At 34.7% G+C, this 24,691-nt stretch overlaps 1 protein-coding gene across 1 annotated transcript in view; it reads right to left on the bottom strand.

Moving 5' to 3' along the window:
- Positions 1 to 4,388, bottom strand: part of DIP-alpha (Dpr-interacting protein alpha) — a 52,230-nt gene extending 47,842 nt beyond the window's left edge. The window contains exon 1 of the mRNA XM_070288397.1: positions 3,881 to 4,388. Coding sequence (XP_070144498.1) covers positions 3,881 to 4,109 — 229 coding nt within the window. The 5' untranslated portion in view covers positions 4,110 to 4,388. The remainder of the gene's footprint in view (positions 1 to 3,880) is intronic.
- Positions 4,389 to 24,691: the final 20,303 nt, after the last annotated feature.

The following is a 24,691-nucleotide window of genomic DNA, read 5'->3' as shown; positions in this document are numbered from 1 at the left end:
TTTTTCCAACCAAGGGCGTAAAAAAGTCGCAATTCTACAACAAAAAAGTTTGATTTTCCTCTTTACTTACACAGAACAATATTAATCAGAATATTAGTTTAAATCGTATAACCTAAAACATTATTTATTAAGTTAAACCATTATTAAATATTAATATTCAAAAGATTTGTCCTATAATCAAAATATTCAAATAAACTTTAGTGGTACTTGCTTTCTAATATTTATTTTCAGTGTTCTTTGCTTTGAAAAATAAAAACTGTTTTGCCGTTGAAATGTTTTTATCCCTTTTTATCGCACTTCACCACTTTTTTGCATAATTTCCTGTTCTCCTTTATTTCGTCTCCCTGGCTTGTTGTCATTCTCGATGACAGCTGCCTTTTGTCCACTGTGCTTTGCCGAGGAGTTGACCAAAACCACCCACTGTCGATTCAAATATATGTACATACATATATCCCATAAAGATATATATATAAATATATGTATGTAGGTACGGATGGACACATGAAAGGGAGGTGCACAGCTGTGTGCGAATCATTTTAATTTCATATCTGAATGCCAAAGTTCCTAATTGAAATTGCTGTTGAAGCTGAATGGAAAGTTAAAGAAGGTTAAACACAAAGTGGATATAAATCGAAGAGACTGACAGGAACATACTTATACAAGTATATTTTATAATTTTTATTCAAAGTAATTAAATTAAAGTTCTGTGAAAAGTAAATAAAATTTAAATAATTTGTAAATATAATTCATGAGAAAATGACTAAAAGGAAAGGAAACCTAAAAGCATTTATAACATAAATTTGTACTCAAATATGTTACAAAATCATTACTTTTTAAAGTTTAAATGCCAAATAACCTTTAAAAACGTTAAGATCAAAGATTTAATAGTGGATATATGATCATTTTCCAAAAGGCCCATTGAAATTCCAATTTAATCCAACTACCAAATGCAAAACTAAGAAATTGGGTCACACTAATCAACCAATTAGTGTGCCCGAATGGATCAAATAAGCAGTAAAGTGCCTCAAATGACAGTCCCAAAATGCAAACCCCTTGATAAAAATAAAAAATAAATGAAGAAAAAGGGCAAATGTTTAATTTCAATTACGAGGAGACAAAGAGCCTGTCGCTTAACCCTCCACCCGCTGGACACACTTAACCCACCAACGCCACACGCTTAACCCAGACGCTATCTCTTAACTCATCAATCCCCATCAAACGGACAGAGCTACTAGAGAAGTTCGAACTGGAAATACCTCAAGCAATCAATGGACTTGTGTATGTCCATCTCTTTCCATACGCCATTCTGCCCTCTCTTTCGCCGCAATCAACATAAAACAAAGACGATGGCAACTGTATAAAAATTAAGCTCAATTACCAGAAATTTACAACATCAATAAAATAACTGAAGAGTGCTCAACACAAAATCACCGCACACACACACACATACACCCACATTCTGCACGTGTGTGTGTGTGTGGAGGGGCGGTAGGTTGGAGGGGGGGGGGGGGGGGCGTGGCAATGGCGAACGTAGCAAACTCATCACCGGATGCTGACATATTGAAACACGTACCGACAACATGCTACACCAAAATTATAGTCACTTCCTTGATTTTGATTTCAAGTACTGCTGCGCGGGGGTTTTCCGGGCAGAGGGGAGTGGGATTTTCCTCTTTTTGGGGAGTGGCAGTTGAGCTGGGTCCTTGTCGAAAACCTCAGCCCCTGGCTTCAAGTTCTACACAGTGAGAAAATATTACAAAAAAACCTAATATTAATTTAGGAAAAATGAAAATGTTTGCCAAAACATTATTATTAAGAGTAATTTTTAAAGATTGAAAATAAATTTTACTTGCTTTATTTATTATTATTTATTTATTTATTATTTATTTGTTATTTGTATATTTATTTATTTTTTATATTGAATTAAACTATGTATTTATCTTAAAATAATTTTGAGGCCATGGTTTTTATTTATTTAATTTTCAAGCTGATTATTAGAACCTTTTTATAAACTATTAACAAGAATTAATTAAGAAACATTTCTTAAACAAAAAATCTGACACACTTTAACAATTTTTTGCTTTACAATACTATTATTTCTCTCAGTGAATCTTTACCCATTCCCCGGTAAGCAGCCGGTAAGTGTTGCAAAATATGTTGACTCAACTCATAACAAGCCCAAAAACTGAACGTAACTGAGAACGTGGCTGTGATGAGGACCCGGACTTCTCCCCCATTCCATCACCATCACCCCCCAGCCTCCCAAAAAAAAAAAAAGAGGGAAAAGTGTGTGGAGGCGAAAGCGAGAGCGAACATCAGTTGAGGATTTCCTAATGAGTGCTTCATGAATGAATTTCAGCCACAGAATACTAATTCGATGGAAAATTCATTTTTCCACACGATTGGCAATTAAAAGAGATTTTCTACCACACACACACAGAGAGAGCGGGGGGAGAGGTTCCGGAAAAGTGGGAAAACAGGGGCGTGTACGGGGGACACATATAGCTTTGTCTAGTCATCGAGTGAATTGACAGGCCAGCGAAGCGAAGCGAATCAAATGGACCAGAGATATCAGGAGAAAAGTCGCTAAAAGTCCAAGTCAAATTTAAAATTAAAATATTAAGAAATTCTTTTTATAAATTTTAGCGGAAATGTTCGTAAATATATTTTGTATATTTTGTTGACGAAAACAACAAAAAATATTTGCATAGAGTACCCAAAATATTCTTAAGTCAAGTTTCTGTGAAAAGGTGTACGGATGATTGTAGCAATATGTTTACTGATAAGATCGATTTGTCTTAATAGTCCTTGATACATTATGATCTGTGTATGATCTTGGCATATTGTTGAATCTCGAATTATTTATGTATAGCTAAAACCTTTCACGATTTAAAAAAATATTTAAAACAAAAAAAGATCATGTTTTGTTAAGAAACCACCTTCTTTATCAGTTTGAGACCAGAACCAGTTGGGAATTTTGGGACACAAAACTAAAATATAGAATATATGTATATAGGACATAAAACATAGCCAAATGATCAGCCTCGATGGGTGAGCTCCATGTTGCCACGAGTTCCGGATGCTGTGAGAGTTGAGTGTTGGTTCGATTGGTTGGCTGGACTGGCTGTTGCCGGTTAGCGTTGTTAGGACTTGCTGTCCCCCGTCGCCCCTTGAGCGCAACCCCCACCACACCAGCAGTTTCCGGTGTATATGTGTGTGTGTGCGATGACTTATGCTGTGCGAAAGCCAACTTGTCAATGTGAAAAGCAAGCAGTGAAGCAAGCAGCCGACAAGCGTTGACGTATTTGACAAACACACAACAGTTGGCGGGCGGGAGCGAGATGGAGCTCCTTCGGTGGGAAAGAGAGAGAGCAACATAGGGAGACACTGGGTGAAAGGACATTTGTCACCTCATTGCAACTTGGGGGCGGTGGACTGAGAGGACCGAGGCTAATTACTTTAATTGGTTATTGCTGTCCCGCTTTGCAGTGCCATTGAAATAGAAATTGCAACTTTAGAAATGTGCACTGAAAGAAATTTTGTGAGAGCTGCTAGGTATTATTTATTGTGAAGGTTTTTGTGGGAGATTTTACAAGGACTTGTTAACCTGTTAACCTTTTTATATGGGGGGTTTGAGGCTAGATAAAAGTGTTAGTGGAAGGTATGAATATGTACAGATGTAACTGCCATAAAAACTTAATTATTAAAATATAAAATATAACATATATAAACAGAGCTTAGCTCCAATTGGAGGTTACCAAAGACCACTAAAACCCACAAATACAACCTGATGTATTGTAAATAATGTTTTGATTTAATCAATCAACTTAATCCTAAAGGAATCAATATTTGTATATAGAATAATAGTTTTTGGACTTACCCGCAGTAAGGACACTCTGTTGCCTTTCATCTTGACTCCGCAGACTTGGTTGAGATTCATCGCTTATAAACTCCTTCGATTCCAGAGATTGTTGTTGTTTTGGCATGAATATAATATGAACTTGCACTTTTCCACCGAAGCCACACTTTCGAGGGTCATTCAGTCGGGTAGAGATGCACAGGTAGCAGCAGGTGAACCCGAGGGGAGGCGCGCACAGATTTAGAATCATTGCTGATTAGCTCCTTTGATTCCAGAGACTTTTGGTGATTTTGCACGATTATTATTATAACTGGCACAATTATAACGAATTGTCACTTTTCCGCGGTCATCCCAGATGGCTTGAGATGCATACGTCACAGGTGGACACGAGGGGGAGGCACTGGCTGCGGCGGCAGAGGGGCCTCTATTTATAGGCAGCTAGAGAGAGAAAGGTTGATCGCGAGAGAAAGGTTGATCGAGAGAGAGAAAGGTTGAGCGAGTGTGTTGGGATGCACACATCACAGGTGGACACGAGGGGGGAGGCGCGCACTGATTGAGGCTGCGGCGGGAGAGGTACCTGTATTTATAGGTAGCTAGAGAGAGAGAGAGAGAGAGAGAGAGATTGACCGAGAGAAGACACACGTCAGCGTCTGAAAGCGGAAATGAGAGCGAAGCTTAGAGCGCAGCTGATAAGCTCAGCTCAGCTCTCAATGACCGCGCTCTCATACAAGCAGTGTGTGTGTGTTTATGTTAGTTTCTCTGATAAATTCAGAGAACCGAACCCACACACACACACACACAGTGTGCACACTGAGAGCCGAGCTGGGCTTATCAGCTCTGCTCGCAGGAGACCAATCTCTCTCTCTCTCTCTCTCTAGCTACCTGTAAATACAGGTACCCCTGCCGCCGCAGCCTCAATCAATTAAAACTAAATTTGTAATCATTTTTAACAAGAAACCATTAATAAAATATCCCTAAAAACATATTTAGTATTTATTTCTTAACAAAAAAAACCCAAAAATATATAAAATATAATACGAAAGAGTGAGTGGCAATCAGCTTGAACAGCACGAACCATTTTCGAAGAGAAAAGTTTGCGTTTGGAAAATCTAATAATGCCTGCAGAATGCCAACTACTTAAAAAGTGCACGACAAACGCATAAAAACAATAAATTGCACCCCTCATCCCCTTCCTCCCTCAATTTGAGTTAAATAAAATGCAACAAAGAAGGAGGCGGGTAGGACAACTATAATAAAGAAGTTTTCTCGGTCTGCCCTTAAAATCGACCATTCCCCCTGCTTGCTACTTATTGCACAAAACACAATTTGACAGCTGCAGTCGAAGGGAAAGCGGAAGGAAAGCGTGGAAAAAATAATAAAAAAAAAATAAGCAGTGGCAAGAAAAACAGAAATTGCGGCATCGCATTAACTGAAATCGATGCAAGACAACCGCTTCAATGATTTCCAACTACAAAAATGAAACAAAAAAAATTAAAAGGGGAAAATGCACTGGAAAATAAAGACTTGATTATCTAGATTTAAGATAAATGAATCGTGCCTAAGCTTTAAAAGAACCCAATTCTTTTAGAAATATAAACAACGAAAAACCTATCCCAATCGAATATTTCTTTGAAAGGACCCTTTCCAACCTTTATTTTTCAATAATCTGGAATTTGTTTCACCTTTCACCATCGATTTTTCCCCCGATCTAACCTTGAGTTACACATATTTGTATTCCCAAGTGTTTGCACTCTTAAAGTTAAGGTTATCCCCCCATAAAAATATTTAATATCATCCAAAGGGAGAGTAGAAGAAACGCTACACAGCTGCTGTTGGTTCAGCTCATCTTTTAAATAAATCACTTACAGGGCAGACAGTTTGGGCCAAAGTCCTTTAAGGATTGCAGTGCAGCTTCCTCCCTCCTTGGCCCTGGCTGGGGAATTTTCAAGACAACTGCAAGGCGGAAATAACTTAACTCAATTACGCTTAATTATTTCCTACTTCGAAAGGAATCTGTCTGTCTGTCCGTTCGTTGTCCTTTTTGGTGTGTGTGTGTCCTTAAGTCCCCGGCCGCTGTGCCTTTTCCGTACAGACAATAAAACTTTCATTTCCGTTTAGTTTTTCGTATGCTACAAGCTATTTTCCACCAACAAAAACAAAAGGGAAAAATATATATATATATAAGAGAATAGGAAAGGTCCTTACACATGTGACCCCGTTGGGTATAAATGGAGGGGGGGAGGAAGCGTTCTGGAGGGTAGGTGTCGAGAGGAAAGCCCACTTCTGATGATTATTATTCACTTGGGCATTTTTACGAGCTGCTTTAGAGAAAAAGTTCGCCTCGACGAACTATGCCAAAATGTCTAGGGGGGATTTTCCAACCCCCTTTTGATTTTTTTCTGTTTTCCTTTGGTAACATTTTTTCAATTCGAAACTGAATTGTACCCTGGAAATTTTTAAACCTAGTTGTAGGTATTTTATTTGTGATTTTTAATTTGTTTAAGTCTTGAGAACTATGTTTTTATTTAATAAATAAATAAAATGTAAATAAATTTATTGTTATTACCTTTCATAGGGTATTTTGAATGTTTATCATAATATTTGGAACCTTTTCTTTATGTTAAACTCTAAAAATTAAAATAAAACCTCATATTTTACCTAATATTTAAGCTAAAAGCCTATTTAAATAATATAATTTTTTAATAATTATATTTTTTATCAGCTTTCATAGGGTATCAAAAATGTTCATCATAATATTTGGAACCTTCTCTTTATGTTGAACTCTAAAAATCCAACGACGTCTGTGTATTTTTATGAGCACAGCTGCTGCTTCTTCTTCTACGGATATGGTATGGGCCTGTCCTTTATTCCTTGCAGAAATTCTCAAGGAACCCCCTCCCCCCTGTTAACCCCTGTTTGCCCCCCTATTTTAGAGCCTTGAGAATTACAAATCAGACACTGCCGCCGCCGTCACTACCTATAAAAAGTGCTAATAAGTATGTGTGTTTTATTGTAGTCTGACTTTATTGCCACGTTAGTTGTCCTGATGTCCTTACAAGCATCGTCTCACCCCTTATCCTGCTCCCTATATGTATATCCCTTGTTCGGTAGAAATTTGGAAGAAGCTTTGCCTTGGCTTATTTTGGGAATGGAATGTTGTGATATATGAGTGCGGAAAATATCAAGAGAATTGTCAAAGGTCAAAGGTGAAAAGGGTAATAAAGTTAAGTGGCAAGGAGGTTGATGATGATTTTAATGGAAAAACAATCTAAACTATACTAAACTAAACTATACAAAATAAACTTCTAAGCTTACTTAAAAATCTAAAAACTTAACCAGGCTTTTTTTGTAATTTATTAAATAAACAAAAACCGAAACGCAACCCCAGAGGTCTTGAAAATTACAGGACCTTCGAGTTCTGGGGAACTCATGCAGCTCCCTGAAAGTTATGCATCCCAGGGAAGGTTTAAATATCAAAGGGAAAGCAAATGATAATTTCCTCCAATAAAGTTCTGGCCAGGAAAAGTTTGCTTAGACAACTGGGGAGAAACGGAAGTCGGCGGCGACGGCGGCGGGCCAAAGGTTATGGCCATGGCTAAAAGACAACAAGAGCGCTCGACAAGAAGAGCCTGTACTCAACATGATGATGATGATGATGATAATATTTATAGGACTCCTCAAGGACACACACACACACTCAAGTGGTTGGTTGAAGCGGGGGCACTTATGAGCCACAAAAATTACCCTGGTGGCTAGTTGGTATTTTTCACAACTTGGCCACAATTTGTGCTTTAATTTGGCCAACACAAATGCTGGCAGAAGAAAGAGTCAAACTTTTTACAATAACAATGGCCCCAGGGAGTGTGGGAAATTAGGGGAGAGGGGGGGAGGGGGGCGTGGTGTGGGGAAAATATGCCCCAAGGATTTCAGGGATTTTGCCACAAGTTCCTTCTCCTTGCCCCACAAATATTGCCGCTCATCATTTTTATTTGTTTGCCTTTGCCTCCTGCACAAAAAAAAACCACTCAAGGGTATTTTTTGTGGGGTATTTTTATTTATTTTGATTTTTTTCCTACTTTGTGTTGGCCAAAAAAAGTTTGTTTACCTACAAAATTGAAGTGTGAAATAAGCAAAGTTGAATTATTCCTGGCGGACATGATAAACTGTTGGCCGCAGGACACCGTCGGAGCCACAAAAGGGAGTGTGAACCGACTTTCGAGGACCACTCAACATTTTATTTGTGTCAATTTGTGAGCCCCGACTTTGGGTTAATGCCGCCAGTTTGACTTTGACCTGTCAAGTGGAAAGCAAATGAAATGGAATTTTTTTGGGGAAAATTGTGAAGAGGATTCTAGTTTGTGTTTTTATTATGTATTAACTCGGGATGTCGTTGTTTTAATTAGCATTGAAATACATTTTTTTTGATAATTTTTTGGAAATATATATTAATAATAGAATAAATAATACGAATTTTAATTATTTTAGATTTATATTCAAATATTTATATTTTTTAATATTAAAATCTATGTTTATTTTTCTTTAATAAAAGGAAACGGTAGAAAATATGTATTTAACAAGAAAGGAAGCTAACTTCGGCACGCCGAAGTTTGTATACCCTTGCAGATTGGTTTCGATGTTTATATTATAGATTTAAATTCTGAAAACACTCACAAAACAGAGTTTCATTACATTTTACTTATACTTATTATGTTTACAGTTTGAAAGTTACAGTTTTACATTCCCAGTTTTACATTTTCTCTACATCTACCGATCGGTTTATATGGCAGCTATATGATATAGTTGTCCGATTTTTATAAAATTTATACCATAATTCTAGAATAACAAAAAAAGCTTATATCTCAGAGTAGATAAACATACGTTGAAAAACAACGAAACTATAATTTTTTTTCTATTTTTTTCTCGACCGTTCCTATGGCAGCTATATCATATAGTCGACCGATTTTCATAAAATTTTTACCAAAATTCTGAAATAATAAAAAATGGCCATATATAAAAAATGGTGCAAAAATGTTGAAAAACAGCAAAGTTATAATTTTTTTTCTACAAATATATCGAACATTTGTATGGCAGCTATATGATATAGTCGTCCGATCCGGCCCGTTCCGACATATATAGCAGTGAGAGCATATAGAAGACTATATGCAAAGTTTCATTCAGATAGCGTTAAAACTGAGGGACTAGTTTGCGTAGAAACAGACAGACGGACAGACGGACAGACGGACAGACGGACAGACGGACAGATGGACAGACGGACAGACGGACAGACGGACAGACGGACATGGCTAGATCGACTCGGCTGTTGATGCTGATCAAGAATATATATACTTTATAGGGTCGGAAACGTCTCCTTCACTGCGTTGCAAACTTCTGACTGAAATTATAATACCCTGCAAGGGTATAAAAATTAATACAGCTACTTATTTTGGTTGTAGAAATTTTTAAAATTTAATAAATTAATTAATTAAACAATTAAAGGAACAATATATTCAGTTAATTATAATTTAAGTATATTTATAAGTACATTGTTTAATTTTTATTTACCTTGTAATTTTCCTCGGAAAAATAAGATACAAACAGAAGAAGAATTTCCCAGCAAGCTTTTCTTTTCACACATTTGGCCCCCTACTCCTTGTTGCGTTTGGCGAAAAGTTTTCCACGAGCTGGTAAACTTTTCTTCTTTTTTTCCCCCCTCACTTCCCGCACAGTAGATAATTTGATTTGGGGGCATTAATTGCACAAAAAGTCGATTTTAATTAGGTGAGCACGAGCGGTATCGGACTTAATCGAAAGTGGGCCAGCTAATAAAATCAGCAGCAAAGAGGATGCGGATGGGGCACCCAAAGCGGATCCGGATGTGGCAGTCGTGTCGTCATGTCATCAGCCATAATTAATGGCAGCGACATGTTCAAAGTGGCAGTCACGATTTAGCTAATTCTTTTATCGATATATGTCGATAAGACGTGTTTGAGCTTTTCGATTGGACAACAGCTGTCTGTCCGAAATGGGAAATGGGCTGTAAGAATAGCAAGGAAACGGGCGGGGGAAAACGTCTGTAAAAGCTCCCATGGAAAGGAAATTTTCACGCAATTATCATAGACACTCTGGGGCGGTTCATTAGGCTTTTCCGTACAAGAGTGGACTTCGAGGTCGAAAATTACACGATTTTTATGGTTTTTCATACCCTGTAAGTGTTGGGCATGATTATATGAAGGGTATTAACAAAAAAATTATATAAAATTATGTTATTTATAATATTAAAAAATATTTTTTTGGAGAAACAGTTGTATTATTATTATTATTTTTTTTTTTTTTTAACAAAGAAAATTATTTAAAATATTTTGCATATTATTGTAATTCTAAATAATTAAATACTAAATAAAAAAATATTCCTACCTTAAAAATAAAATAAAAACAAATCGTCACTTAGTTTTAAAATGGATATTAATCATTTTAATGCAATGTTTAAATGCAATTTTATTAAATAATTAATAAACAAATAAATAATTATAAATTATAATACATATTTTATAATAAAACCTACTTAATTATTCTCCACTAAATAAAATAAGAACCTTTTCATTCGATCACCTAACATTCCACCAACTTCTATTGTTGTTCAAGCAAAAAAAAATAATTATTTTAGGCCAATTTGCAGTAAAAATGAAATTCTTTCGTAAACGTTTTTATTAGCTCTAACTAAATCCAATTAGCCTGGGCAACAGGATCAAAGGCACTGGCCGCTCCAATAAGATTTTTTTCCCTTGTGGGAGGGGAAAATTTTGGGGGCTTGGAAGTGGAAAGTGCAGCGATGGCGTCGGCTGCTGCTAATGCCTTGTGGAATTTCTTATGACAAAACTTTTCATGAAAATATAAAAAAAAAAAAACCAAAGAGCGAGAGATATTCCATGAAAATTAATTAATGTAAAATGTGCAACTAATTAGCCATCAGATCTGTGCTCCTTCGCTACGAATAAACCATGGTGCTAGATTTTTGTTCCTTACGGGTCCTTGCTCTAGTTTTTGTCCTGTCTAAGCATTTGTGATTTTTCTCTAAGAAATTTCAAGGATAAAAAGATAAGAATTTAACTACAATAATATTAAATATAGCATAAGCAATGGAAAACTAGTGAAAACTAATATATAAACTGATACATTCGATTTAATTTTATTTAAGATTTTATTAAAATAAAATTAGAGTGAATTTGTGCAAAAAATAATAATTTAAAAAAATGTACAACAAATTGTGTTAAGATTTTAAGTATAAATAAAAAAATCTTAAACGATTTATCAACAAAAATATCGAAATCAATATTTAATCGAAAATATCGCTCATATTAATATATCGAAATTATAAATATCGAACAATATAGCCTCTCTAATAATGGAAAATATCCCCTCTAACATTAAAATATTGATTTTTCTGAGATAAACTATCGGCTTATCGATATTTTCCATAATCCCTAATAAAATATTTATTTATTTATTACTTTTTCTCGTACAACTTCCAAATATTTATCAATATTAAATAACGCTCTTCCAGTGACTGAACTTTATTCAAATAACCAACATTATAGCCTTCTTTTGTGGGTCTTTAAGGCCCCAGCAAGCACCGCACTTAACCCCAAAAATCGCACAGAGAGTCAGCAGGGCTAAGCTGGCGATTAAACAACAATTGGCTGACAGTTATTTACACAAGTAGCTGGCATTGCAGCAGCATCGCTGCATTGTGCATTGTATATTGATCAGCAGCGAGGACTCAATGCAGTCTGCGGCTTAATAGAAGGAGACACACAGAGAGACAGAGAGAGAGATAGAGTATTGGCGCACCGCCGTCGTCTATTGTCTGCCATAGAAAAAGGGGGCTTCGATTAAAACACAACAATTTCCCTGATTTCTTATGCAACCGAAAAAGGGGGGTAACAACACTAGAGAGAGAGAGCTCACGACAATCGACGCCGTCAAACCTTATCCACAGCGTAAACACAGACGAAAAACTGCTAAATCATTGCAATACAAAACCAACAAAGGCCACTGTCGATAGTACCCGTAGTACCCCCATCCTCAACCTTCCTCCCCCCCTGCTTAACCCCGTGGAAAGCCCAGCATTTTCCGCGCCCTATTCCACAGCGTATAACTCACTGCTTATGGCTGTGTGACATGGAATATAAAATATAAATTATTGTTATTTAAAATTAAGGATATATGGTATCCATACATTTTAAATTTTAGCTTAAACTAAATTTTGGGTTTAAAAATTAACCTCTGATTAATTTTACTAATTAAATTTTTTTAATAACTAAAATTAATCATAGTTTCTATGGTGAAACAATAGTAAAGTACAAATGTTTGACTTAATTTTTAAGTATTATTTTCATATTAAGACAAAACTGGAATTCAATGCCAAAAAAGCATTTGGGAATTATAGTGCAATGCAAGCGAAAATAACGCCAATGCTCTATGGTTTTGGGCAACGTCTTTTAAAATATTTTAAAATGTATTTACCATAGAATTTCACATTTAATTAAGAATTAAAAAATGTTTTTAAAATTTTTAATGTTTTTTATTATTTTGATTATATTCTTCTATTTTATTTTTTTTCTTTGAATAATTTTTTACTCTATAAATATCTTGAACACAGTTAAAGATACCCTTTTAAGCGACTTCTTCATTTTATATATAATTTATATCTTATTTGTATTTATTTAATTTAAATAATTTAATTAATAATGCATTCTCTTAATATGTTTGCAGTGTCATACCCTCATAATGCCAGGCTGTCACTGGCTAACCCCCCCTCACTCTGCTGCATTTCCACGCCGTGCGCCACTGGAGTTTATTCTCCGGCTCATTCTTCTTGCCGCTGCGCAAATATTGAAAATACAATCCGTCTATGCGGAATATTGATATGCCGTGCCGTCTATATCTATCTATATATCCATATCCATATCCAAGCCGCGGATGGGAGGGTCTGCGACTTGCGGCTGCCACACACACACACACGGGCACAGAGTGCTTTTAACGTTGTCTGCTCAATGATTTATTGATGGGGCCAAAACGTATGCGCATTTAGCAGTTGCAACAAAGCGCCAAAAAGATCTTAAAGTTCCCTTAAAAATTCACAAAAAAAGGCAAGAAATGGGGGGGAAAATCAACTCCAACTTTCATTGGTAATTACAATTAAACTGGCAGGCGAAACAATTCCAAATTGACCCCCAAAACTGGCAAAGGGGAGAAAAACAAACATAACTTTGACCAAACACAAAGGGGGAGAATAAGGAAAATGTTGTAAACTCGAACAAGTACATACCCTTGAGGAGAAGAAAATTTAAATTTACAAAAAGAAAATGGTTTATTTGTGTAACAAATTATTAAATTAAATGTTATTTATGGGTGTTATAAACATTCTAAAAAATCTAACAAAAAAATATCAAATAATTCAGAACTAATTCTAAGATGTGTATAAAGTTTTAAAGGAAACTGTACTTTAATTTAAAGAAGTATATAAAGTTTTAAATGAATTTTTACATAACAAAAATGTATAAAAATCTGGAACCAAATTTAAAATAATAACAACTCTTAATATTCATTTATTTAAATATTTATGTAAATTATTTATTGTTGAATTATTAATTTTAAGATTTTAAGTTAAGTTTCAAATGAAAAAGTATACATAAAAATATAAAAAAAATTGGAACAATAATTACAATTAATAATATTTTTTTTTAATATTTTTGTAAATCAATATTTTATTTTTTATCTTTAAAAAATGAGATTAAAAATCAGATGAAAAATTTAAGAAAGGCCTTTATAGATCAAAATACTTTAAAAAAAAATTATAATCTAAAAAAATATATATATAATATTCTAAACAATTCTAAAAATTGATAATAACAAATGAATGTATGTTAACAAATTTATTTTCAAGCTGAATATACTATATGTTATTATCAATTTTAAATTTCTTATTTTGTTACTTATACCCTTATACCCTCTTTTCATAAACATCCAAACAAATGGCATTGAAACAAACTAACCAAAATTATGGTGAACCCCAACCAGAGTCCAAGACATAGGACTGTAAGAAGACAATTCAATTCATTAGTAAAGTGCATTTTGTTGTTTGAAGTGAGCAGTCTTTGGTTGTGTTCTGCTTTTGTATATATTTTATGTTTCTTTTTTCCGACGCTTTTCTATATGAGTCATGCACACGCATTTGCAGAACAACTCTCTCGGAAAATGACGATTTTAAGCCATTTTCTTCTACACATTCCGGACACTTGAACCTTAAGCTAACCAATAAATAACAGTCAGATTTTCTAGACGGAAACTGTATGGAAAATAAAAGTACACAAGATTGGAAAAAGTATATCAAAAGTAACATTATTTCTAAAAGAAAAGATGTTTTAAATATCCAAAGAAATATTTTAAAGTTTTTCTTTTAATTTTTTAAGAAAATATATATACATTAATCACTTTTCAGGGTATTCCCAATAAAATCAAGGAACTTTCAAGGCCTGAAAATCGCGTGTGTGCAGCAGCAAAAAGTAATAAAAACGTGCTTAAAAATCATTTATTGAATTCGTGACAAAAATACTTGGGGAAAATCAGGGGGTAGAGGCAGTTACTTTTCCCACCCAAGAAAACAAACATGGAGGAAAAGGAAAAAACTAACTAGAAAGAGGAAAAGCGACAAAGGAAAACCAGCCCCGAATTGCGACTGCGACTGTCAAAGATGCTGTGACTGTGCAAGGACAATATTTGCCTGCGTCAGGACTCTCTCAGCCCTTTGCTATCTGTCTATACCCCTGCCCCCACTGCAGTCGCCCTCCCCCCCTGCTGCCACCCTGCCAAGGCCAAATTGAAAAGGGCCGCAAACAAAGCGGAATAAGAAGAAGAATGAGCCATAGAAACAAGATAGCAATGGTCCAAGGAGCAAAGCAGGACGAAGGACAAGAACTGGAAGGACAGAGGAAGACTGCAGCTGCATTTTGGCTGCAAATATTAAAATGTCAGAAAAATAATACACAAAAAAAAATAACAAATTTATGAATTAAATAAATAAAAATAATTAAATTTATAATAAAAATATTAATTAAATTATTTCTTTTCGAAAAACATCTCAAAGAAGCTTTTAAAAAAGTTTCTAAGAACAAAACATTAACCGCAAAATTTTCGGTTTGATGAATAAAATTAAATGCAGAAGGCAAGGAAAAGCGATGAAAGTGGGGTGAAATATAGAGGAAAAATCCCAAAGACAGAGGTGTTTGGGGAGAGAGAATGCTAAATGGACATGGACCACGCACTTGGCTGCCCGATAAGTTGGCGCTCGCACCTCTTCTCCACCAGCACAGTTGCAGGTGCTATGAGCAAACTGAAATTGAGAAGAGGGCGGGAAATCCAGGGGGGGGGGGGGGGGAAGTTTGATAGGTCGGAAAATGGGTGGGGAACAACGCGGCAGCACACAATGAGAGCGTCTGCCTTTTTTGCAGGTCACTGCGCGCATACAAAAGACAAAAGCCAACAGCAGCGGCCGCCGACATTTGGCACAAATCGCTGAATGGAGATGTTTGCCGTATTTCCCTCTTCTTCGTGGAGCACCCCCCTTTAAAAACTGGAAAACTAGGCAGGAGGGGTGGGGGGTGTTAAAACTAGGGGAGAGTTAACTGCTCTTTGTTGGCATCGCTGCAAGTGACAAGCATTTTGCGTGTGGCGCACGGTGTAAATTGTCGTCCTGCAAAGCCAGGAAATACGAGAGATAAAAAAAATAAAATTAAGAATAGAAAAAGCTGGGAAAAAAAAAAAAAATTACACAGAATAGTTGGGAAAAATCCAAGAAAATTGAGCTAAGGTACTATCAGTAATTAGTCTAAATCTAACTTTATTATGCTTTAAATATTTGGAAAACTTTTAAATATTTGCTTTAAATATTATAACTCGATATTGTATCGATATTTATCGTGTATATATACAACGATAAATCGATATATCCCACCAAAATCATCGATAAAAAATTCAATTTTGTGTTTATCATTAGACAATATACATATTTTTACCCTAATTGTAATATTTTTCGATTTTTTTAAATTTGATAGAACAAACGTATTTCGATAATTTACAAAATTCGATAGTTCAAAGTTTGCGATATTTCACGAATTCATATAAGATATCGAATTGGACTCTTCTTAATAAAAATCTTGTGAAAAAGTCTACGAAAAGTATCGCTTAATAATATTTTAAAATACATTCCCAAATAAATCTTGTTTAAGAAAATTCATAAAAATGAAACTTGATTTGATATTTCAGGTATTCTCCCTCTCCAAAATCCCCTCTTATTTCTTTCTAGGCATTTTTGCCATCCCATTGTTTGATGCGTTTAGGCCTGGTCCTGCATGTAAAAATGTTTGGCTACTATTGCATTTTGCATTTGCTGCCCCTTTTAACCTCAAATTAAGCGTCTACAATGCCAGCTTGAGGTCAGGTTCGTTGGGATTCAATTGTTCGAAAACAGTGCTTGTTTCTTAAAATGAATTCAATAGGTCCTTAAAAAAAAATAAATAACCAAATCAAAGATCACTTGTGACAGTGTTTGGTGCATTTTAAGGATTTGGAAAATCTATAGCATACTTTTTGGGGTCGGTTTAGGGGATATTAAAATCTTTAAATAAGTTGTTACAGGTATTTAAAAAGTAATTTGGTATATTTATTTTACTATTTTATTTTTCTATATTTTTTTTGTTCACTTCTTCGAACGAGCACCGTACACGTAAATACAAGCAATATGTTCGTGTGTTTTTGCTTGTAATTTGTGTGCGTATTCAATGGGCGTAGGCTAGTGTACACACATACACACTCAGTCGCTGCACAAACAACACTGGGAAAGCTGGAAAAGCAGGGAAAGCAGCACGTGTCTGTATGGAACAACAACAAAAAAGGGCACACAGAGAAAACATAATTATAAGCACATGTTGCGCCCACTCACAGGCACACACACACCCACACACACACCATCAAAATGCACTTGCTGCAGTTAGCTGCATCCCATTCTGGCCCACATAAATTACCGCATTGAAGGGTGCACAAAAGTCTTGTTCAAGTCTAAAGAATTTTGTACATGTTTACACTGAAAGAAAAAATTACAAAAACATGCACCAACTTGGATTCAAGTTATTTACATTTCAAAAAATAAATTTTAAATTATTCTTGGCTTAAAAAAACCTCTTTGATATATGAATTAATGTTAATTGTAAATAAATATTTAAAAAAATATGTATATCGAACTAGAAATCGAATGACTGATAGATAATTTATCGATTTCTGAAGCGAAAAATTATAAATAAATTAATATTCAGTTTTAATTTTGAAACATTATAAGAAATATGAGTTACAAATAAATTTCATAATATTTTTCAAATGTTTATTTGTTAAATATCGAAGTTAAACTCTACAAGCGATATATTTCGATACAAAGACATTTCGATATATCAAGGTAATCGATACTTTCGATAGAATTTAATTTAGTTTATCGGAATATTATTTATTAAAAACTAACTAGTTGATAGATTTCATATTTCAGTGTCCCTATTTTTGGGACTTTTGAATTTTTGCCTTGTATTTCGTTACATGATTCGAATTTCTAAAAACTTTTTCGATTTGTTTTTGTTTTTGCCTGGAACAGCGTCCGACCGCTTGTTTATTTTGGACGCCCCATCATTGAGGCATCGGATTCGGGGCTTGGGGCCCTGGCTCTGGACATTGGACTTGTACTCGCATCCTGTTGAACCTGACACTTTTCAAATGAAGAATGTGAGTATTTATGGACGCTGCAGTAATTAGCCACACAGAACTGTACTCAACTGCAGAATAAATTGAAATAAGTCCGGTTTGGAGTGGGCCTAGGCTTTGGCTTCCTCTAGGATTCAAATTTCTCACAGGAAGATGTGTGCACATTTTACACATTTTGTAGATGAATTCTGATACTTTGGCTTTGGATTAAATATCCCTAGTGTATGCCTAAATCTGCTTAGCTAATTATTAGGAACAAACACAAGCTTGTTTTTAAGTTAATTGATTTGATAGCTTTGAATGGCAATTCTTTAAAGTCTTCTTGGATCTTTGTTTGTCACAGAATATAATTAAACAGCAAATAGTTTGTAGTCTGGTAAGCCTTATTTAAATATTTATCCATTTAATTTCTACACTTAATTTATATTTATTAAACTAAAAACTTCGTAAACCCATTTTTAAATATGTGTTTAACCCCTGGAACCCATTTTTAAGCGGTAAACCTGGCCACTCCCATTGAAAGATCTCTGCCATTCCCCCACCTGATCCCTTGAGCATAATATTTTCAAAATGCAAAAAACATTCGACTCAGGTGACACTATATATATATACATATATACATATATATATTTATATATTTTTGCGAATGCCAATCGCACTTATCCAACGCGTCCCATTGGATCAAAATAAAAGAAGAAAAATGATTTATACGCAGCGCTGGCGAATTAATTTTGAATGAAAATGTTCCAAAACCTGCCGCTGGTGACTAATAAGCTGCGGGACCTGGAATGGGTTTTTTTTTATTTCCATTTTCCTGGGGGGAAGGTGGGGGCCTGGGGACTGCAAGTGGAAATTTATTAGTGCTCTTGACAATCGGCAGCACAGAATGTGCAGAGCGCGCATTTTTCATTCGCATTTCAATTCAGATGGTTCTAGTTAATGCTGGCTAACCCTCTCCCCCATGCTTAGCCCTTTCTGGGATATGCAAAGAGACAGGGGCGTAGGGGATAGTATTTAGAGGGGATAATTATATAAACATTATGTTGAATATTATATGAAAAATTTGTAAAACTTTTATTTATTGATATTTTAAGTATAGAAAAATAAAGCATAATAGTAAATAAATTATCAGGCATGATATCGATCACGTTAAAATATCGATATTATCAAAAAATAGTAATAGCGAAATAAGTATAAGTTAATATGTAGTAATTACATGTTAGTTTTTATTGATTATAGTATTAATCCGATATTTCAAACAAATTATCAATTTATATATCGATTAAAATATCAATTTATATATTTATTTTCGCATTTAATATCGATAATGCATAGATTTATCGATTGGAAGGCAGAGTCGTTAAGCTATAGCGAATTTCACACACAACAAATTGCAAAATTTAGAAAATAATTAAAATCTCTAGTCTGAGATGAAATACAAAATTATTATTATTTAAAAAAAAAATTGTAAAAGTTCTTAAAGTTATTTAAGCAAATAAAAAAATATAATGCTTGAATATTAAATATTTTCCACCACCAAGATCCCCCTTCATTTCGGATTTCCACTTCCCTGATTTCAAAAAAAGTGTCCGCGTTGCAGAAAAATGAATTTCTATAGCTTCGCCCCACCCCCGCCTCCCTCTGGCATCGCCCCTCAGCTCTTTATCCTTCCCAGGGACTGTAAAATATGACAAACAGCAAATCGCACCAGTTATTAAATCGAAGCGGCTCAATAGATTATTACATTCAGTACATTGCCATATACAATGCAAATGCGCTTGAATAAAAGCGCGAAAGTATCCGTTAGCATGTCGCCATGGCAATTGGCAAATGAATCGGGTTAATATATATATATATATAAATACCTTTATAATTAATATGTAGGAACCAAAAAAAAATGCGTATGGAAACTGTGGCATACAGTGGAAGCTGTTTAGTCCATTTCTGGTATCAAGTAAAAGTGGTTTACAGGTGGATAATGGACTTGGGAATACTTTTTAATAGAAATTTAACATTAATAAATATTATTTAAATTTATAGTTATTTGTTGTATATATTAAATTAATATTTAATATGTTGTAAAGTCTATAGAAGTCAAAATTTCATAATTACTAAATAAGAACTAATTGTTTATTTATTAATTAATTTCTTTATTTTTTTATTTATTTTATTTATTTATATATATATTTATTAAATTATTTATTTAATTATTTATTTATTGATTTATTTATTTAATTAATTTATTAATTTATTTATTTTTTATTTTATTCTATTTATTTAATTATTTATTTATTAATTTGTTTGTTTGTTTATTTATTTATTTTTTTATTCGATTTATTTAATTATTTTTTTTTTTTTTGTTTATTATTTTTTTTAATAAATATATAATAAATTTAATTATTTCAAGTATTTTAAATTACAACAAATAAAACTTCAATTTATTAACTATCCCACCACCCATCATACCCCATAAATTACCACCATTTACGCGGTATTCAAATCCATCAGATATTGAGCCATTTTGCGGACTTATTGAAATACTTACACATTCACAGGGCTAAAATAGAAAGAGACAGCCCCACAATGGATGTTGCCGAATATAACAAAAAAAAAAAATACAATTACAAACAAAAAAAAGCACAGAAAATATCGAGTATATATCAAGGACTTCGCGAAGAGAGAGAGATATATAAGCCTGCGAGTAAGGAGGCCATTGTAAAATGCAATTGACATTTCAATGAGACATCGCCCTGGTCCCCACTCCCTTCTATTACCAAAAGCCGTACTGAAATTGACGTTTTGGCTTTGATTAAAGCCAAATTCCGAATTCGAATTCAGATCCAGACAACGATACTGACTCATCCGACATCAATCAAAGGAGCACAAAGCCAAAAAGAGGGAAATCTAGTGATGGTTGATGGTGGCGGTGTTGGGTTTTAGCCTAAATTTGTACAGCATTTGGCTATCAAAATGATTTAATTGGTCAGAACACATCTGTGTTTTATTCTTATGTGTTTTTTTATACACTTCCAGAGGGTATTGTGGGATTTTCTAAGGGTATAAATTTAATTTGAAATGATTCAGAAAATTAATAATGGAATTTCTACATAATAGAGACCTCTACTTTAGACTGTGATGGTTCCCTCACCTTTTCATGTAAGAAGAATATATTATTATATATATATTATAGTATTATATAGTTCATAATACAAAAAGGAACCTCCCAACTTCAATATACCCAGCAAATGCACTGCCTTTCTTCTTTATATTCCCTCTCTTCTCCTCCTTTTTTTTACCCAACGACAGATGACGTCTTTGCACTCGATTGACCACAAATCAATAGACAATTTAGTTACCAAAAAAAAAAAAGGAAAACCAAAACAAAAAATTAGGCATTTGGAAAAGAAAAAGGGCTAAAGAGAGTTGGCCAGATCGGGGACAAAAGATGAGATGGCAATCCACCTGAGCCCGTGTGTGCATTTGTTATTCATGAGCGGCCATCAACACCAAACAATGTCCGACAACAACAAAAGGGAAACAGCCGCCAACAATTACAACACCAACAACAACAACAAATTGTACAACAATTACAACAACAATGGGGGAAAAAGAAAAACCAGAGCTTTTCCTGGCCACGTCCACAGCTTGATTGTCCAATGGGCTACTGACGTTTCCGCTTGCCAAATGCAAACGGAAATGTCACAAAAAAAAAAATGAAGAAAACCCGGCTGTGTTAAAATGAAAATGAAAAGAGAGATTGTTGAAGAAAAAAATGTTCCCCGGGTGTGTGTTGGAGGGAAAATTGGGGGAGGGGCTGGCTGCAACTGCCAACTGCTTTTGTTATGAATGATGATGGAAAATCTGGCAGCAACAGCAGCAGCAGAAAAGCAGTGGAAAAGCGGTCCAGGCATCTCAGCCAGCATCTCCATGGACTAACCAATTACACTGAGAGAAATTAAGACATAATGAGATGCATTTAAGAATTTGATGGGAAATTTAGGGACTTTTTTTAGTAGGTCTTTTAATATTTATTATTTTTTTCTTTCTTTTTTTATTTATATATTTATTAATGTATTTATTTAATTTTTTTATTGTTTCTTTATTTTAATATTTCTTTTATTTATTTTTTTATTTATTGTTGTATTTATTTTTTATTTATTTTTTATTAATTTATTTTCTTTATTTATTTAATTATTATACATTTACTTATTATATATTTATTTATTTATAATATATTTTTTTATTTATTTTCTTATTTTTATTTATTTTTTTTAATTTTTTTCTTTTTAATATTTATTTATTCTTCTTTGGGCTTTTAATAATCTAAAACCATAGGCTCATATTTTATTTAATCCTTAATAAATAAACAACATTTTTAAATGGACAAATTTGATCTTATTTTCATAAAATTTGTATATAAAAAAACCGCATTTTAATTTAAAAATTAAGAATTGCTTCGAAATAAAATTTAAAAAAAATTAAAACTATACACATTACTTGTTTAATCCGGGTGTAATTCCATTCTTTAGAATCCCTACTAATCACCACATTCAATCCCCAATCCCAGTTAATAACACTCTTATAGGTTACAGTGTATAAACTTGGTGAGATCGGCGGGGATAATAATTTGGGTGATTCAATTCAGTTTGTGCAACGAGCAGGGCCAGCCAAAAACTTTGTGTGCGAGAAAGAAATCCGATTCCTTCTGCTGGTCAGTAAAAAAAAAAATGAAAACCCCAGAAGAGCTAGCCCAGAGTTGCCTCTAAAATTTCCCTGGTATCCTAGTTTTCCCCCGCCTGCGTCAGAGGGTTAACTCCCCCCCTTATTGGGTATTGAAATGCAAATGGTCGCTGGCCTGCCGAAATTAAATTATGTGGAAGTAATGATAACCCTTCTGTCTCTGTCCCAATGCCGTTGATTCCTTTTGGACCGGCACAGGCACCGGCACCGGCTCCCATTTATCCTTGCTGCCTCCTCCTCCCCCCTTCAACCCCTTCCAGCATTTTCCAGCACTCTTCCTAGGTTTGCCCGGGTCTTCATTTAACTGGCGACGTAACGCCTTTTTTGGCAGCTGTCTTCATTGTGTCCGTCCGACCGGCTTCTCTGCATTTTGCCGCTTTTCCCATCACCGGTTCTCGATTTTCCCCTGTGGACAGAGAGTGGGTGGGTGGAAAATGAATTGGGTAGGTGTGTCGCCAGCAGCCGCTAACGGCAATTAATTGTTTGCTAAAGTGTCTTCGCACTTAGTGCAAGTGGAACGAACGAACGAACGAACTGAACGAGCGACCAGGAGGAAAACCGGATTTCCCCATTTTCCCACACTCGGAGGGGGGAAGGGAAAAGTTCTTGGAGATTCATTAGGGGCCACAGGACTGAGATTGAAAGGTGAGAACTGGCTATAAATTTTGAAGGAGCTAAGCCTTGATGCACGTCAAGGATGTGGACAGTTGGGCCATAAATTGACCACCAATAAAAGGGTTAAAATAATTAAGAGCATTGAACAAGAAGAGTTTTTGAGTAATTAATTGGGGCTAATTTGTCAAAATTTAAGCATTTTGTAAGAATTAATTATTAAATAGGTGTAATCCAGGGCGTATACTTGATATCTCTATGTAGTTTTTATTTTATTAACTAATAAATATTTAATAAAATAATTAAGAACATTGAACAAGAAGGGTTTTGAGTAATTAATTGGGGCTAATTTGTAAAATTTTAGGAATATTTTAAGAATTTAATAGTAAATAGGAGTCATTCAGGGCGTATACTTGATATCTCTATGTAGTTTTTATTTAACAAACTAATTTACTTTCGTAAAAGTTTGATTTTTCATTGAAATTAAGTCGAAATGGTCAAGCTTTTTACACCTTTTGGGTTATCCTTGTCCGCCCCATGTCCCTCACGTCGTATACGTAATCTGTGAGACCAAACCGGAAGCTGTTACGTATACGACCCCGCGTTCTTGTGTGTGATTTTCAACTCCCGTCACTCCGCCCATGTGTTGTGCTGTGTTGTGTTATTTTGCTTGTTTGTTTCGATAAGGTCTTTGCGGGATGTTAAGACCGATGTTAGCATATATACTACTTATATATATGTGCATTTACAAGCTGTTCCTCTCAGTGCGGTAATGTTTTCCTTGGAATTTGCTAGCCCCCGGGGGATATATACCCTATAGAAAGGAACATAGAACAGAGCAATTTTGTCATTGCTGCTGCTGCTGTTTTTATTGTTGTTGAGAATTGCTGGAATTGTGGCAAGTTTTTGTTTCGGTTTATTTAAATAGAGTCCTTTTCGGTGAGAGCCTGTGTGCCTGTAGTTGGTGTCAAGTGTGTAGGCCTTTTGTGTGATGCTGTGTGGATATAAGAAATAAACAGAAGGATCCGTAGGCGTTGCTGCTGCTGCTGCACTTTCCTTACCATCCATCTTGGCATCCATCTATTCCATTTATCCAACCATTCTCACACGGCTGCATATTTACATAGCAAATATTAACATTGTGTAATTTAGTTGCTCTACAAAATGTGTACAAGGATATAGGCGAGTGTCCCTAAGTGAGTGTGTGAGGTGAAACAGTGGGCTTAAGCCAAGAAATTATATTTAATTACATTAATAAGATGTTTCTTTTTAATTAATTTATATAAAAAAAAAACAAAAAAAAATCTAAATTATTTTTATAACAAATTCCAGGTAAATAATCATTTAGATAGTATTTAAATATATTTAAAATTCTTTAAAAATCACAAATTTCTTAGATTTCATCTGGTTTTATACTACCGTCTCACACTGTACCTCCCCGCTCACAACTTAACTTGGTCGAGCAGAATTTGCCCAAGACTTTTCTGGCGGCATTAGCATCTCGTAGAGTTGCAGGAGTTCTCCAGTTCTCCATTTCCACATCCATTTCCTTGGCAAACTTGCCACATCTCAAAGTACACACAGCAAAATTGGGGGTGCAGAGAGGTAGTGGGGGGTAAGAGAGTGTATTTCAAGTGTATTTATTTAAAGGCAACCCAGGCACTTTTGCCCCTCAGC

This window comes from Drosophila kikkawai, chromosome X (genome assembly GCF_030179895.1).
Source record: "Drosophila kikkawai strain 14028-0561.14 chromosome X, DkikHiC1v2, whole genome shotgun sequence".
In the NCBI taxonomy this organism is placed as follows: domain Eukaryota; kingdom Metazoa; phylum Arthropoda; class Insecta; order Diptera; family Drosophilidae; genus Drosophila; species Drosophila kikkawai.
This window is presented reverse-complemented; position numbering and strand designations above follow the sequence as displayed.